The 19,868-nt window shown below is 33.1% G+C and overlaps 1 protein-coding gene across 3 annotated transcripts in view; it reads right to left on the reverse strand.

The window, feature by feature from the left end:
* Positions 1-19,560, reverse strand: part of Cpr (Cytochrome P450 reductase) — a 28,463-nt gene extending 8,903 nt beyond the window's left edge. For 2 of the 3 annotated variants that reach the window (XR_013261021.1, XM_077438337.1), the window contains exons 1-4: positions 19,368-19,560; positions 2,376-2,591; positions 1,882-2,071; positions 1,655-1,804 (exon numbers count right to left, since the gene is read on the reverse strand). Coding sequence is in view for 2 of the 3 variants with exons in the window: in XM_077438337.1 (XP_077294463.1) it covers positions 1,655-1,804; positions 1,882-2,071; positions 2,376-2,566 (531 nt within the window). In the remaining variant the exon portion in view is untranslated. Of the gene's footprint in view, positions 1-1,654; positions 1,805-1,881; positions 2,072-2,375; positions 2,592-2,842; positions 3,082-19,367 lie in introns of those variants that run through there. The other variant, XM_077438338.1, reaches the window with a different exon arrangement.
* Positions 19,561-19,868: the final 308 nt, after the last annotated feature.

Raw genomic sequence — 19,868 nt, forward strand, 5'->3', positions numbered from 1 at the left:
CTCGGGGCCTCTCAGTGTTAAGCAGAAGCTTAACGACCGAGCCACGCTGCTGGCTATTATAAATTTTTACTAAATTTGACCCACTGAATTCGAATATGACATTGATTTTTGTTAGTTTGCTCTCATTTACCACGAAAAACAATGCTTAAAAAACAATAAAAAAAATATATACATATATATATAGACTTTTTTCGCTATATAATTAATTACGAGTATTTTTAAGCAATAAAAAATCACAATCAACAGATAAAACATCTGAAAATTGATACCAATTCTCATTTTATCATATTCGAATTCAGTGGGTCAAACCTGGTTAAATTAAATTAATTAAATTAATTTTCGATTTTTTGTTGATCAGTGCTATTACAATCAAGATTGTTTCCTCTTAATTGTCTGGATTTTTTGCTATCCAGGCTATTTCAGATAATCCAGGTCCCGTTGTTATTGTAGTGGACTTATATGTATAATATATAATCGTTTTAGAAAAAAATTGGACTTAATCTTATAAGAGTAATGCAAAGATAATATATTAACTCCAGGCCATTTTTTTTCTACTTTATGAGTAAAATATCAAATTGAATATTATGACAAGAAATCAAATTCTATGTATGCATATTTCATTTAATTTTCATTTTAGCGGTCGTTTCATTATATAAACCTCGGTCGTTTTATATAAACCTCAAAATTTCCGTTTTTTATTGATTTTAATATCTTGGCAGTAGGAATCGCGTATTTTCCTTTCTACTGCAAACAGCTGTGAAATGAAATAAAGATAAAGGCATTTGTGAGATTATTTTACGAAATTGCATCAGCTGGTAATACTACACTTTGATTACAATATTTACAGAAGAAAAAAGATAAAGAGACAGAAACATCAAATTCTATTGTCTTTAAAATCATTTCATAACAGAAATAAATATGTGGAAATACTTCAATGACAAATATTTACATATATTTATTTTACTTAATAAATTTTTTGGTTATATAGATTTTTTTTTATATGTTAAAATAAATAAAATAACTTAATTGTCTACGTGAAATTCAGCGATATATTATATATTGTCCAATATGCATTTGAATATTCACAAATAATAAATAATCAAAACTGGGATTAATTCTATAATTCCATGAACATGTGAACTCAAAATTGATTGCTTTTACATGTTTGCAGATATGGTTTGTAACTCATGTGACGTGATAACGTAAATGCAAGATAAGGCATTAAAATAATGCAATCACGCATAAGAGGTAAGTAATAAAATCTAATGAAGTCATAAAATTATTACATAGGATATCATAATTTATAGTAATCAAATTATAGTCATTACAAAAACCATATTAATTTTACACGCGTGATATGTATCAATTTTAGTTCCACTCTCACATAGGTCAAATAAATGATAAACCATCACAGTTCATACTCAGACAAATTACATGTACATATCTAACTAGAACACAATGCTATTTTACAAAAATTATCTCTCTTCAAATTTAAAAATTATGTGTGCTGTCGATTATAAAAGTATTTAAAAAAAACAATATACATACTCACATTAAATTTATATATTGAAGATGTGATTTCATTCAATACCAAAATCTGTAGTTACATACATACAAATAAAAATGTATGAATATTAAAATAATCGAAACTCACTGCATAGTTTAATCCAGAAAGATCAGCATCTCCAGATTTAATCCATTCATAGAAGTCCATTGCATTATCAGTAGGATCTCCTTCACCATAAGTAGCCAAACAAAAGACTGCTAAGGAATTCGGTATATCCTTCAATTGAGTCAACTCTTCCTGCAAACGAATTAAGCCATTATTTTATCCAACTCAATTATAATAAAACAGTAACATATTTTAATGTAAAAATGTACCATATCACACTCTTCCGGATCGGCAACCATTCCTTTCATCTTATAACGAACTCCTTCTTTGGCTAATCGTCCGGCAAACTCTTCACCCGTGCCGGTTTGTGAACCATAAAATACAACTAAACTCCTTCCAGATGATTTCAGTTTTTTGATAAATGAACTATCTGTGGTAGAAGTCGTCGGTCCGGCAGGTCTGAAAGAAAATAATGAAATTGAATTTTCCATGAGATCAATCAATTTAATGATACATCTATATTGCAATTATAGCTGTCATGACTTTTAGATATTGCGTGTAAAATTATTAGGTATATGAACGGTGATCAAGATGCGGAACTATTCAATGTCGAATAAAAAAATTATAATAACACGGATATGTAGTAAATTATCAATTGTTTTTACAATAATGATACACAATAAGATATACCAAATAACTCGAATCATCGTTTAATATTTGAATCAAGTGGATTAATATAATGATGATAAAACAAATAACTCACTGTATTGAATACTTTGTGGTGTTGAACTCTTCCTTCTTTTCTGTTTTTCTGAATAGGAAATACCAAGCGGCACCTAGAAGAGCACAGATTAGTATCCAATCCAATGTCCCTAGCATACTGAAAAAGGATTCGGACTCCAGCGCGGCCTGTTCCTGGTCGGTGGACTCCATGACTTGCTCCGACACGTCCATGCTGTCTCAGATGAATTCAGTGGATCTGTAACATAACAATCAACACGATCAAAGAGTGGACGAGTAGCTGACCACCGATGTTGTCGACAATCGGAGGTCATCATGCCAACGAGACGGTCGAGTAACTAATTGAATGATGGTAGTAAACGCCACTGGCCTAAACTGGAGATCAAGGTTGTAAACGAGGAAAAGCAATACTCGTGAAATTACAAATAAACGGAATGACGCCTACGCATTTTCTACACATGTAAACAAACAAAATACGTATTTACGCACTAATCTCTTGCAGTGATATCTTCGCGAGTGACGAGACGGTTAAAAGATTAATAAAAAAAAAAAAAACACTGGCGGTTCAAGTTCCAAAGAACGGGACCGCAAACAAGTGCGCAGTCCAAGAGAGCTCGAGATGAAGTGACCGACAGACGCGAACAGCAACGTGTCACGGAACTGGCCTCTATTGCAGCATCGTCACTGATATTGAACAACCAGCTGATTCGATGTCCAGTTCAAAAATCAAGGTCTTCGATTCAAAATTTTGCAATTTTACAAGTATATATTCGAATACCATTCAGAGCCAACGTCATCTTTCTAATTTGTAAATAATTTCGGGAACACTGATGAAATTTTCCGTGCATAAAATGCAACTGCAAGAACAACCTGCGAAAATATGACTTCCAGAATTTGTAGACATTAACATATTCAAAGAATTTTCCTGCTAGTGTGATACGTGCAAAATAATAAACGTAATGTGGTGAAATACAGGTAAACGTATTGTTTACTTGTATTATTTTACGTGTGTATGCTAATATGTAGTTACTTTAAAAACATTGAATTTAGATTTCAATTCTAAGAAGTTAGAATACATTTCGATGATTTTCCGTTACCATTTTCAGAATAACAAAGGAAATGCAATGATTTATTGTTTCAATACATTCCAACAGTAAAGTGTCGATATTACAGTCCAAGTGTTCACTCTGGTTCGTTCATGAACATATTATTATAGTTTGTTCATATACGAACTACATATGTACATATAATGGGTCTACCTCACGGGATCTTTCGATCTTTCGATTTTCGATCTTTGCCTTCCGATATTTGCGTTTTCGGGCGTTTCACTTTCGGTCCCGTGAGGGAGACCGACATATAATATATAGGTCATAGTGTTTTTAGTCAAAACTCAAAAGTTTCAATATTCCAATAAACACATGTTATCATTTTACAAAAAAGGTCATAATCTAAGGAGTGGCCGAGCAGCTCGATCCGCAGTAGGAGGATTTTTTTATTTACGTCAACCTTCATTCCAGGCTCCCTATAAATCTAATATATAATTTCGAAAGAGACTTCGTATGTACTTATGTATGTAAGGTTTTTTGGTAATCGAAAAACAAATCAAAGTTTCTAAGACGAGGAATCGATATGGTTGAATTTGAATTTTTTTTTTCGATTCAAATAGATTTAATAAAAAAACAAATGAATATTTACTATTAGATTCGCCATGTTTAAGCTGTTTATATTACAAATACTGCGCGAAGCTGGGTAAAACAACTAGTTATTAATATTTAAGAGATTTAAAAGGGGGAAAAATAAATCATAAGCATATATTTAAATTTTTAGAAATATCTTAGATTTATTGATTCTATGAATTAAAACATGACCTTAAAAAAGGCCAGTTCATCAATGCTGGAATCGCTCAATCTTGCATAATTGAAATCAATTATATTTACATTCCAATTTGTTTAAGTTTTAATACCAAAATACCGGTATTTCAAAATGTCAAACCAAAATCCTACTCATGGTTTAATATTTTTTTATACCGAAAATATTGCTTTATATAAAGAGTAAAATGAAATTTCATAGAAATAGCAAATGCGTCCTTTTTTTTGTCACTCACTGTATATAGGTCTCAGTGTTTAAAGTCAAAACCCAAACCAAAGAAAGTATTTGAAATTGGAAATATTATGGAAACTACATTAGAAATGGTTATAGTTGCCGTTTCTGCGTATATTAAAAATACTGCAACCAGGGTAAGCATACGTACCGTACATACATAGAGGATGGTACAAACGATTGAGAATACTTAAACTTACGCCTAATAGTTTATTCACGAACAAACTAGATAGTTACTTTGTCAATTTGTTCTTTTGTGTACACTGTAACTGGCCAGATTAGTTGGTGCATGAATAAACCAATATGTTCATGAACGAACGAGATGTCGACATGGACTTTAACATCGACAAACCTAAAAACCGAAAATTTCACAAGTAATAGGTCGGAAAATTTTTTGGTGATTATCATTGATATAAAATTATATTAGTTGGAGGGTTGAATATATTTATAATATAATACTTTTATTTACATAAATAAATACGTACATATATGCAAATAACAATTGAGAATTCTTCACACGTGATTTTATTTAAGTAAACGGTACTCAAATTATAAAATATTATAGTGAAGCGTGCTTAAGAATTTACCAAAGACAAAGATAGGAGATGAGATTAAATAAATAGCATCAGTTTATGTTATACTTATGCATCATGATTTTCCACATATAACATATGAAATCTTCACTACATCTACGGTTCAGATTTATAAAAAAATGCCATCACGATAAAAATCCAATTTAATTTTTAGTGCATTGTTTGATCGCTTTATACGATTAACGACTCGTTTGATAATTCCAAATCGATCGAACATGAGTGACTAACATATGTAATAATAAAACAGAATGTACCTACACAAGATCAGAGCAGACAGTGTTGTTGGGATAAAGTCATACAAATCAATCACGGAAAAATTTCCACGATAACAAATGAAACTATGAAAAGAAAATCAATGTGATGGATTACACAAATATTATACGTGCAATGATATAATGCAAACGATGAAAGTAAATCAAAAGCAAAAGCTCGTTGAACGAGTAGAACGAAACGTGCACCAGGAGAAAGTGCCATTGAAGAGGTTTCACTTTTGTTTGCAGACATGGCACTTCAAAAATGTACAATATGTACGGTATATCGATGTATCGGATAAACAATGAAATTGAAAAGGGAGCTAGACAGGACACAGACGAAATTAAGTCAAATGGAACACTCATAAATAAAAGATGAGTTGGAAGATGTTGGTTTTTAGATTGGTTTCGCTACTATATTCATCAAATCGCGAATCGATCAACTTAATTCGCTTTTGTGTATAAATAACCACGATCCAATACATATTTATTTGGAATACATACATTTCAAATTAATGTAGATTGATACAGAATGGGAACAAGCATACGGGATACGAAACTGCCATCGCGACAGTCTCAATTGCTCATTGTGTTATTTCGATCGAGTTTCCTGATAATGAAAATATGTAAGTGTAGGATATGGTTGTCAGGAGACAGAGGCGGCACAGCAAAATGAGACTCGTTGAGCGGTTTAAAACGGTAAACGGACTACTAGTCATATGTGAACCAGTCACAGGACAACCGGTCACTCTAGATCGGTCACACGTGATCACCCGTCACACTAAAACTGGTCACGAGAAAAGTGGTCACACCCTAAAATCGGTCACGAGAAAACTGGTTGACCGATTTTAGGGTGTGACCAGTTTTAGGGTGTGGCCAGTTTTCTCGTGACCAGTTTTAGTGTGACGGGTGATCACGTGTGACCGGTTGTACTGTGACCGGTTCACATTTGACTAGTAATCACCGAACCGTTTAAAATATTGTGTATTCAGCGGAGCGCCACAACGATCTAAGCGTCACTTTTACAAGATGACAACTTAAACATTCTTCAACTTATGCATGCCAACTTAATCATTCATACCTGCAATCTTCTAAATTATAAAACTAAATCACACATAAAATTGAAAAAAAAGGTCGATTCGTTACCATGCTCAATAAAAATACATTTGAAATTCTATTGCAATCAAACTGTCAAACAAGGAATCGATATTTTATATTTTGTATGACATTAAGAGTCTGCAAGTGGAATTAATGCTTCAATGGAAATATCCATACAATACAATTTCAAATATATTATGAATAATTTAAAAAATCTAATAATTGATCTAAGAGTGTTTTGTAAATCAATTGACCATTTATCGACACTGATTATATTGCAAATACATATGTATGTATAATGTTGGCACTTAAATAACAATCAGATGTTTTCCTTGATCTGCTTTAGTCGAAGAGTATCAGTTTCTTATTCATTTTATTATCTTATAATCATAAACTGCATGTAGCTAAATATCGCAATTCCAATGTCAGTTGGTTTGGTATGATATGGTTAATTTACAAGGCACTTATTTATAGTGTATGGATAAGAATTATGACAATTCGTATAATTGAAAAATATCAATAGTATATTAAATAATAAATATCAATATATAATATAATAATAAAAATCAATAAAATTTTTCATTATATGACTACCTATATAAAAGCGTTTCATATGTGTATATAAACTTACTTTATTTATAGGGTGATCAGAAGAAATATCTAGTAAGTGATTTTCACCTAAACTATTATATATATTGCAGTTGTAAGGCGCAGACACACAAAATCGTACGGCACGGCATGCCTAGGTGGACTCCAGCAGTGAATGGGCGTGTCTTATGTCAACGTTAATTCGTACGACCTTATTATTTTGACAAGTTTGTCCTACATTTCATCAAATATGGGAATCACCGTTATCAACCTATGTCAATACAAGAAAAATATACAATCGAAAACACTCCAGGGGAGTTTTGGCCTGGCATAGATCAGGCGTGCTAGTTATTTTTTAAGTAAGCAACACTATCTAAAAAAAAATTGCCATATACCAATCTGTGTGTCGGCACATGTACGCGGCACGTTTTTTTCTAGATAGTTTTGCATATGCAAAAACAAACCAGAGTGCGCTAAATATGAAGCGTCCTTCACTCCCTGGAGTATTTTCGGTGATATTTTATCCTTGTATTGACATATGTTTGATGATTCTCAAATTTGAAGAAATGTTGGAGAAACTTATCGAAATAATAAGATATTTAGTAGAAAGAGACCTCGGGATGGGCATTCCCTACGGTGTGAAGATATGCCTCTCACCGCTAGAGTCCACGCACGCGTCCCGTGCCGCACTTTTGAGTTTGTTCTTAGCATCACGTCTCTCGCCCCGTTTGGACTATATTAAAAGATTTGGATACCACGTTTCAGTAGCCAAGGTGTTCAAAAATATCAGCTCGAATAATAATTTGGGTTCGTACGAATAAATAATACAAAATGTAAATGCTGAATAGCAAACTGTTAATACCGATGCTTTTAAATATTACGAAAACTTTTTTTATTATTCCTTTCTTTCAAATGACACGAGCGTTAAGTGGGTCTGGTTGGGTGTTCTGTGCTACCGTGGTACATATACATTTTTCATGAGACAGACAAGAGACAGGTCAGAGGGTTACAGAGCGACGTTGTGCATGAATACGATTACAATATTTATCGACAAGCTTCAAAATTTCAAGGTGGCTTTTAGATACTCCCAGTTTCGAAGATTCAGAGACTTGTAATGTTTTCGACATTCGATCTTCCGAATATCTTGATTTTGATAATTTCTCAACGAAAAACAATGCGTAACAATGCGGTAGTAATTGAAAAAACAACTTAAAAACGCGATTAATCCATCAGATAAGTTCGCCAGTTTGGTTATTGCTATTTGGGTTTGTTTATAGAAACAAACGCAAATATCTAGGTTGGATAAAGATCTACAAACTCCACAAGTTCTCTGTATAAAAAATACAGATTAATACATACACTTGATAAATTTACACGCTTTTGGATGCAAGACTGACTACTTGAATGTGGAACGAGACCTAATCTTATATTCGGATTTTAGTCCAAGCAGAGCTGGATGATTTTATCAGAACGATACAATTTTTAAACAAAATAGTTAAAACACGCTGATTTGGTTGATTTTTTATCGAAATATTTTTACATGAACATCACTTGCAGAACTACATATAATAGATGGAACGCCGTGTTCATCTATGAGCGCCTTGCGTGACCGTGTTTGTCTGTGAGCGTCTTGCATTATAAATGATTTCATTTAATTTTGTCAAGGCATTGCCAATCGATCCAAGGGTTTCCATAAAATATTTAATATATTTATATATTCAGTGGCGCAGCGAGGGAAAATTGTGCCTGAGGTAAGCTTTTATTTATGAACCCCCCCCCCACCCCTTTGTCATATTTGTTGACTTATATAAGTAATTAACACACAATAAATAAAATATATATGTTTATAAATCATTGTCTTAACATTTGCTTTCTGTGCTAAAAAAAATCCGCTAGCCACTGTGCTGGACCCCAAGCGTCCAGTTAAAAATGTGTGTTTTAAGTTAAAATAATTCAAAATCTGGTTTAACATTAAACGTCGAATAATATAAAATAAGAGCAAGAAATTAATAAATTCTCGAGTTAGAATTTTCGGATGACCACAAAACTTCATATATTGTTACTGTGAAGTATAAGGGGCTTCCCGGGAAAATAATTATTTCTTTTGATATCGATAAATATTTTAATTTCGTAAGTTCTGGTCACTCGCTATCCATCACAGTGCGGCAAGTGTTAAATGCATTTTTAAAATCTGGCACCACATTATGACAAAACAATAAATAAAAATATATTTTGCCTTCGCGGCGCCCCAAAAGATGGTGCGCCCGGGGCATCGATCTAACGGTAGTTGATTTAACAGCGTTTCTTGCGAAAAGAGTGGATATTTGCACTAAAAATTACCATGAATTTGTTGGTTTTGTTGATAGAAGCGGTTCAGAATGAAAATTGAATCGTTTATAAATTGAACATTTCAGACACTTAATTTTGTATCTACATATGTAGCACGTTCAACACTTTGAAACGTAGTCACTTCCGTGGCTCGAGGTCGCTGAGGGTCAATCATGATTATCAGACCATAATTGAGTATTCAATGTTTCTAAGACGAATCTGCACTGACCTCGCCACTGTAGAATGCACGCAGTCTAATGCCGGTTGACCAACGAATCACACTGTCTATGCAAAAAGTTACTTGTGTTTTTATTTTGTCTTTTGTATCATAACAATATAAATAAAAAACGTAAAGGAGGTTTGTAAAAAATGAAAATGAAGAAAAAAATTCCAAGAAATAATTCGATTGATAGGTGGCGTAGAAGGCACAAGAGGAAGATACAGTGCATGTTTCTAACACGGTAGCATATTGGCGCAACACGACACGACATTAAGAGGGCTGAACACCAGCGCCTTGTCCATACAAACGTATTACAAATCTCCCTTCCTCAATTATGGCACTAGAGAAATTATTTTTGAATATGCTATGGATATCCACCATAGGCATGTTTCTATCTTTTTATTTTTTTGATTAGTTATTTTTTATAGGAGCTAGGAGTCACCAAACATCTATAAAATCGCCTCGTTTTTATACCCACGAAAAGAGTCCAGCGTGCTAATTTAACGGTTGATTTTTAAAAAAATACGAAGACCTAAACATAGAAAATATCTTTCTCATTCAGATGATGATTTTATTTTTAAATTGGTCCAGTTTCGGAGGAGAAAACTGGAGAATACGTAACCTCGATTTTTGTCTTTTTAAAATAGGTATTATCTGGTCGAGGCGCAACTGTCGAATTCACTCAATATATATATATATATATATATATATATATATATATATATATATATATATATATATATATATAAATATATATATATATATATATATATATTATAATTGTCGCATTCACTCAATATATATATAGAAGAAAGGAATGGTAACAAAATTAAGGTTTCGGGTATCCAGCCCTCTTAAGAGATGTAATAAAATGTAATAAAAAGAATGTTGGGGTGCATATTCTATATTTAGTATTGGATTGCATTCGTTGAACGATTTGTTTAAGAATTGTTGCTGTCGCATGTCTCAATTATGGTGTTAGCGCAACAAAGACCTTACAATAGAATCGCTTACGAACCGGAAGAAGTGCAAGTGCAAATGAATTGCAAATTAATTGGAAACTATAAATCATAATGAAGAATTATAAACGAACCAAAGGGCAAGAAAGCCAAGTTGAATGTCGAATCGGAACAAAAGCGTGCGCATGAAATTCATAATAATAATGAATGATGTGATGTAAGTTATGTATATTATATTTATTTCTTTGATTTAAAATGACTTTTATTTAAATGAAAAAACGTATTATTAATTTTTCATTTTTTAAAGCAAAGAATAGTTAATAAATTTTTCAAAATGAATTAAGTGGACAAACGAAGATGCAAGGAAAAATTCTTTATAACTAAAACCGGTTACAAACAATTTTTTTTTTTAATTTTATTATTCAACGTTTGACTTTGTTCAACCAGTTACGTGTCAATCGAAAAAATCTTGATGGAAATTTAAGTTTGGAAAATTTAATACACAATATGAAACGGCACACATTCTAAATTAAAATATGAACATAAAGCTGACTAATAAACTTACAATTCTATAGCAGGGAAAGTGTCCAGTTTTGCTTTGGTACAAATGTAATAGATTCCAGTCGACAGTGAACAAATTGGAAATTTAATGAAAGTTAAATTTCGCACCATTGAAGCATCATTGTGCTGGTTGCAATGGGGCGAATGATTATCTCCAACTGTTTTTTTACAATTTAAATTATTGTATTGTGGAAGTGTAGAATGAATATCGCAGTGAAAGACGCATCAAATAGTGGTAGAGGTATTTTATTGCTCTATCCATCGACCAGCCAGCTCTGAATGAAGCACGGGACAAAACCGCTGAATGCACTCGAGAGAGCCGCACTCTCAAGACATCCAAACTTTCAAATATGCTCAAGAAAAACTAACGCAATAGAATTGCATAAAAAAAACATCAAGTATTTGTATGTTATCCGAGTGTGCCAACCCCTTTTTTGTGGAATTCTATAGCTTAAGTTCTTCTTGAGCGCCTTTAAAAATTAGGATTTCTCGAAACTGTGCCACTATTCAGTGCAATTCAGAACATTCTACTATTAGCACAGAGAGATCATTGGTTGATCTACAGTTTATTATATACGGTTTATTCATACGGCGAGGCCTTTATGGCGCGAACGCGAGATCAGGTGATCAGTGCTAGTAAACCAGATGTCGGCGAGCACCAATCACCCAATCTTTACGTTAAAGTACAAATGCATGCTATTTTTGTCTGCATTTGATCATCGGTATGGTTAACGAGCTACTACAGCCCGATTAATATCTGCAGTCCCCCCCCCCCGCCCCCTATGAATTTTCATGAGCTGCCACTGCAATATGGTCATACTAAAACAGCTCTAGTGTAGACAAAAATATGTAAGCAAAACTCTGGGGAGTTGTATTAAGCGGATTTGTTCATATAGCTATTTATTTTATATTGAAATACAGATAGATCCTGAATCGATGTTTCAATTTCGAACATGTTTGCATAAGAGCGGAACAATAACGAGACATCGGATGGTCATCAGGGCAATGGCAAATAAAAATTCCAACAGTATTCACAGAAAGGAAGCAAAACAAATGGTTATTCTACGAAATTAACATTAGCAAAACCGTGTTTAAAGGTGCAGACAGAGCGGTACACAGCGCGTGTTTTTTTTTGTTTATAGATAGTTTAAAAAAAAAACAAACACTAGCATGACCAATCTATACCTTCGCGATTCTTGGCAAAACTCGGTAATATTTTATCCTTGAATTGACAGGGCAGTGATGGATACGGTGCTTCCCATATTTGAAGAAATGTAGGATAAACTTATCGAAATAATAAGATCGTACGAATTAAAAATGACATGAAGACACGTCTATCATAACTGGAGTGTACCCGGGCCGTGTCGTACTTTTCAGTGTGTTTCTTACCATAACGATGACGCATAAAATGATGCACAGTGTGTTAGTTCATTATAATTGAATCGTAACGAACCGTAGTGGTCACACGAATGACACGCGCACGTATGTTTGAATTGGACATGTTTTCTTTTGGAATGTTAATAAAAAAAATAAAAATCAGCATGTATTTGACGAGTATCGAATATGGAATCAATCGACTCCTCCAGTTCTGTTGAATTTTGACAGTTGACCTCGCAAAACGAGCAACAACTTATCAAAATGTTCAAATGGTTCAAGCTTACATTGAGTTTTTGATGGTTTTGAAGAAATTTACAAATTTTAAATTTTAATATTTTCCGAATGTAAAGACAATTGACGTCTCATTAACTTCGACGCTTATAATATAAATTACATAACGTACTTTTATTTGTTCATGGATGTTAAATTCAATACCATACTGCCGTCGGGAAAGTGGAATAAAACGGTGAAAGTTTATAAAGTGTTGTTCATTATGAGCACGTATGATGGTTGACCAGCAATCATTGTGACGTAACTTCATATATTCGAATTTCATATATTGCTGCAAGAAATTGCACTGTACACTAAAAAAAAAAAAATAATTGGCGATGCATGCATAAACTGGACTGACAATTTATTCATGATATTTATAATACATACGTACATAAAATACAACTGTGCTATCGATACAGTTCAGAGTACATATTTTTCTCGTGTTAATAAAAAAAAAGCTGGTAATTTAAATGAAACAAAGGTCAAACTAAATCCATTAACTTCACTACACGTTGGGCCAACATACAATGGATGGCAGCACCGTGGTGATGTGCCAATGTGAATTGGGCTACGCACTGAATCGTGCGGCACGGCTTGCTCAGGTAGTCTCCAGCTGTAATGGGTGTATCCTTATGTCATTGTTAATTCGTACTATCTTATTATTTCACCGTTATCGATCACTGTCAAACCTATGTCAATACAAGGATAAAATATCACCGAAAATACTCCCGAGTGTCTGTGACATAAGAGCTTCATTGAAGCACTTGTGTCGCAGACACGTTTTCGTTGATTTTAAATCTGACAGATTTTATTAACATATATATTTTTTGCAAGGCATTGTCGGATTATACTAAAAAAACCAATTGTTACGATTTTCACCATTTTCTGATTTATAGCGTTAAGTGAGGTCACAAAATTATAAAAAAACATTCATAAATAACGTATCTATGTATGTAATCGAATTTTATATTTTTGTGCAAAAAATATGCTATGTACATATACATATACATACATATATAGCTAGCAGATCTGATAGTCAATTAAATGCTGGGTTTATCTACTGGTAAAGATACCAATGATAGCTAGTTAGTTAATGTAAAATTCATACAATCCAACTAAAGATATTTTGTGCAAGTCTATAGAAAACTCCCAGGAGATATACATACATCATATACATGTATGTTATAAACTAACTAGTTTTAACTAGTTTTAACTAGTTTTTAAATACATATTATTTAAAAACTAGTTCACATTGCACATCATATTTGTATAAAAGACTGAGCCATCCGTCCTCATTTCGTTATATGTAACTGAAAATACAGTTCAACTATAAGTTAGTATCATTTTAGGTTGGAGCGGTTAGATTTTCGTGAAAACGTCATTCGACTAGTAAATTGAGTCTGACTGTCACATTTTTGTTTTGAACACATTCTTCGAGTTATGGTAATACGATACTCACTACATCATTAATAATATCTAGCAAATATTAAAGCATTACTGAATTCTAAAGCATTTATAAAAACATTAGAACTGTCAAAATTAAACTGTTATATTAAAACTGGCGCACATTGTTGAAAGTACATATATTAACGTTTGTAGACCTATAATTTACAAGTTGATTTGTATTCGAATATGAATGAGCTAAAACACCAATTGGAATATATTACAACTGAAAATACAAGTAGCCTGTAACATGTATATGTAATACATATATATTATGCATATGAATAGTGTTTCAAACAAAACTTTTTTGTGACATTGATCGTGCTGGGTGAGTAGTGAGAAAGTAGTGAGAAGAATGCTCGCATTTTGAATAAATAGAATAACATTATTAAAATTTGCGATTGAGCAATACAATTTCTCCATAGCTATACAGAATACATTTGGATTCAGTACGTGAAGGAATGCACGTACGTATGTAGTTCTGAACTTCACATTGACATAGCAAACTACATATGTATAATGCATAGTGTCATTCAACTTGATATTTGTGAATTTGATTGTGTACATTTAAAATTAGCTGAACACCAGACCGTAATTGAGAACGAAACCACTCAAGCAAAATGAAGATGATAAAAGAATATTAACATCCTTAATTGATTAAACTATGTAGAATTGTAGACTAGGGAGCTTCCACTCTCGATAATGCATAAAAATGTATCTCTTATTCAGGACAATTATCTCGGCACGTCTGTAAATCAAAATTTGTCATAATCATCTCCCATAAAATGATCGATTACACGTCAGGGCATAACACTAGTGAGGTTGTGATATTTCTAATCAACGAATTTGTCTCAAGGTTGTACATAAAACGTGATTGTGGATAAGAGAACTAACGTCATTGAATTGTCGTTGACAACACGTAGCTGAAGCACAATCAAAAGGTGAATAATCTCAAGCAGATAAAACAGACAAATGTCGACAATGTGGGCGTTTTTCTTGCAAAGATCGATAACAAAAGAGCAAAATCATTATGATAATAGATAATATGTGTCTACGAGTATTTCGTAGACACCTATTATCTATAAACCACAATAAATACAAATATGGGTACCAATTATACTACACTTTTTCTTATGAGAATTACTGAGATACGCTCGTGCGCCATAGCAACAATCATCATGCTGTACAGAAAGTTAATGACAATAGAAGTCAAAAGTATTGCGACATGAATGCGTAAATATTGTAATCAGTAGCGTAACGAAATACTCAATTACCCTCCCCTCCAGTTTCCTACTATTATATATATATATATATATATATATATATATATATATATATATATATATATATATATATATATATATATATATATATATATATAAAAAAAACAACAATCATTTAGTGTGATAGGCCATGATTTGAATATATGCAGAATTATTCTCTAATTATACCCATTTAAGACGGTTTATTTTAGTATAATCGATTTCAGACGTAGGCATAATTTAGCCTTATGCCACGTATTGACTTTCTAAGTAATCTTCAGCATTTATTTGCTGTACTGTAGAAGTGAAATACAAATGAAAGAAGAGACAATGATTATTTAGTAAATGAATAAATATACGGTGGTATCAATTTTAAAGGTTCTGCAATAAATAAAAAAATAAGTAAAATATTATCTAGATGACGATAATATATAGATGACATTTGGAATACCCGAGCCTTAAGCATCCTTATTAGACAAAGCTATGTTCTAGGTAGTAATATCGAATAGGATACAAATCGAAATACATAATGTAAACGGAATCGTTACTAAAATTGAGTCAAAATCCTATTGGTTTGTTCAAAATGTCCATTTTATAAAATAATAAAAAAAATGGATTCATTATGCGTAATAGCACAAATAACTTCATGTGTCAAATTACGATCCAAAATATCATAATAAATTGACAATTTACTTAAACTGCTGACAGATTGTGTACATTTCTTTCGTTTATGAACATACTAGTTAGTTCATACACGAACCAATCTGGCCAGTTATAGTGTACACAAAAGAAAAAACTAACAAACGAACTATGTGATTTGTTCATGCACAAACTAGGAAGGCGCAAACATACATAAAAGAATGGCACGGGCGCGTTCTTGGTCTAATGTGGTTAAAAAACACGTCTCACACCGCAGGGTTTTTTTTCCGACGAGTTTCAACAACCTTTCTCCTGCATTTCTTCAAATATGGGAATCAACGTTTTCGACTTCTTTATTTTTTATTATTATCGTCTTCTATGTATGTTTACTGATCCTGGTTGCAATATTTTTAATATTTGTGGACACGGCAATTTTATCAACGTTGTAATGCGGTTTCCAAAGGATTTCCCATTTAAAATACTTGTCGATTTAATATTTCACAGGTTTTTTATAAAAGTTTCATGCGACACCTGGTGGGAGTCTATTTGAAGATAGCCATCGACTGTTAGTAAACTATTAATTGTATTTATAAACTATTAATAGTATTTCCATGAAAAAACTAGAGTGAACTTGGACTGTAAAATACATACATGACATTTTTGACATTTACATGACATTTTTTTTATAACAAATTACAAATTACACGACCAAACGAGATTAAAGTTACTAACCAGTTAAATGCAGGCCGAAACAGAACCCATAATATAACAAACAATAAAATAAAATAAAATTTAATGACAATAATGGGTAATAATGACCGAAGAGGGACAAAATCGTGTCATATGTTTCAGGTGACATTAAATAATAGAAAATAATCATGATGACCTTTGACGTGCACAAAGGCGATATTAATTCCACATATACATATATATGAATACTAAGCACGTTGATGACGACGTGGATATACATACATATATAAATTTGCATTTTTACCAAATAATTAACGCTCAGCTTGGTCTAATTTCTGTCGTCCGTCGATCGACGAAAAAAAATCGGAAAAATTAATGAATGCGATGACGAATTTATAATTTTTCTTTAGATTTATGCAGATAAAAAATATCAATTGTGATAATGGAATTTGGATTGATATTTTACACATATGTACATATATCAAATAGTGTAAAGGTTGATATAAACTGCAAGGCATGATTTAATCCCCATCGTATGTATAAACATGTTCATGGTAAAACGTCATTGTTCTTAAAAAAACTAGCAAATTTGAGATTTCGGTCAAAGTACACATAAATAAGTATGTATGTATGTATATTGATATTGAACCAGCAACGTTAACTAATCTGGCCAAACTAACGAATCAAAGAGTAGATAAGCGAGGCTTTCAGATAAAGCAAATTTTCAATACAATCAGTAATCCAAATTAAACGTAGATCATTTTAGCTGGATGGTATAATATTTTGAAAGCAATCGGAGTTAATTTTCGAACTGGATTCCAACTGGATTCCATTTATATTTTATTCACTTTTGAATGGTTTTCATTAATACAAAAGGGTTGAATTTATACGGCGTTTTTCATGTATGAATCGATTTAATGAAATTAACTTAATAATTCAATAGTTGTCAAGACTGATTTTATTTACATCTTTGAACTTTAAATTATCTTTATTTATGAAAATCCTCATGAGTCTGTTGCATCTTTTTCGACGATAACTTTAATTGTAAATCCACGTAGTCAAGGTGAGTCAGTTCAATTGTACAATGTTTGATGAACAAAGTTCAACCTAATGTAAATGAAGTATTGTGCGAAATTTCCAAATATTTTGAAGGTTTTGAAAATTTGGTACTTTTATTTAACTGTTTTTTTTAATGATTTTTAATCATTTGTTTAGTATACAAGGGCGTTGAAAGTTGGCGTGCCACAAAAATCATATGTATGATTTGGGTTTGGTGCAAACGATCGACAAGCGCCAGACAGACTGAACCACAGATTAACTGGATGGCTGCTTTAAACGCAATTCTCGACTTCACGAATGATAGATTGCACATCAGATGACGAGTAACCTTTCTATGTGCACAGATGCAATTATTAAAATTGAGTTGGATTTTTCTGGCGAGTTTAATAAGGCAAAATTCGGAACTAAAGTATCAGAAGCACAGAACGTATACAGGGTAGGTATGTCGGGACTTCGGGTAGATTTCGCTTAGTATAAGTGCGAGCAGTGCGCACGCTTGTCGATCATTTGCACCGCATCAGTATGATTTTTTACCATATGTATGCACATATTACATCATTCCATTGTTGAGATATAATCGTTACCTAAAATTTTAACCATTTATTTATAAGAAAATACTAAAAAAATGAAATAAAATGAATTATTATCTAATACAACTTTACTTGAGACCCATTTTGACAGGGTCGCTCTAATTGTAGTTAGCGCCCGGGGGCAAATGCAAAATTTGCGCCCCCCCCCTAATTATTGGACGTGTATACATGTCAATGTGCATTACATTTCTGCCATCACTGCTTTTTTTTCCACACTTTTGCACACGAAACGTTTGACTTTGGGGACCTTGCAAATTTATTTCAACTTTTGTTTAACAGAAGCTGTCGATATATATTTAATATTTTTTTCCGTGGAGCTTGGCGCCCTTTGGGACTTTAGCGCCCGGGTGTTCTGAACCCTCAAATCATCCCTTAGAGCGGCCCTGCATTTTGATATTTGTCTATGGAAATGTTTTATAAAACGTTTGTGATTTATGGATTCAAATAAGTTGATGGTCTAAAAAGGAATGTTTAGTAGAAGTCTGTTCGAAAGTATATAAAAGTTTTAAGGATGGCCGAAGATTGCACCGAAGGGTTCTCGAGATTTAGTCGCACATACATATGTATGCAGGTAAAATAATCGAGTTGGAAAACGAACTAGAAAAACGAGTTTCGCTCAATGGCGTCTCCTTCGTTCATACTTGACTTAATTGCACAGACGTCTTTTTTGCATACGTGCGAGCCCTTGTCGCATAGCCTGTCGTTTTGTGGCGATAGCTACGTCACAAAAAGTTGACCAGAAGTAAATTTCCACTGAAATGTGATCGGATCGTTTATGGAATTTGTGGGAAATTCGTTGCAAAAAAGTTGCAGATCTCTGGTAGGTCTAGTCAACTATAGTGTTCGTTCGTGTGGAACCTCAACCAATGAATGTCAACCAGCAGTGAAGCAGTGCAGTGCAGTGCAGCAGTGCAGCAGTGGGTTGTGGGTGTATGAAACGAAATAAATATAATACTTGGAGTAAAAGGCAAAAGCCAGTTTACCTGTGAAGAAGAGCGAGGTGCGGCGGAGGGGGTGGGGGTGCAGGGCGACGCCTCCCCACGAAGTCAGGCGATTCGATTCGACACCCCGCGACCGCGACCGCGACCACAACCGACTCACTCCGACCCACGCAACAGACTGACTGAGAACCAGCCGTCATGCCATCATGCCGTTGGCGACACAAACCCACACTCCGTCTGCACTTCAACCTCACTATTTTCGACCATGACAATGTTTTATTTAGTTTAAACATTTTCGAATTATTACTAAATAAACGTATGTATTTGCATTGCAGGTGTTTAATTTTCACATACATATGTATACGTCTATAGATTTCGATTTCGGGTGTTCTGAAAAATTGGATTCGCTGGACTCTCAAGCTTTTGGTTGATTAAGTTTTTGTAAAAAAAAGGTGCTGAAACTCATGTGTCAAGCTTTTTTCCAAAAAAATTATATTCATATATTTATATGTAAAATTCGGGTCTACCTCACGGGTCCGAATG

Source organism: Arctopsyche grandis, chromosome 9 (assembly GCF_051622035.1).
Source record: "Arctopsyche grandis isolate Sample6627 chromosome 9, ASM5162203v2, whole genome shotgun sequence".
Lineage (NCBI taxonomy): Eukaryota > Metazoa > Arthropoda > Insecta > Trichoptera > Hydropsychidae > Arctopsyche > Arctopsyche grandis.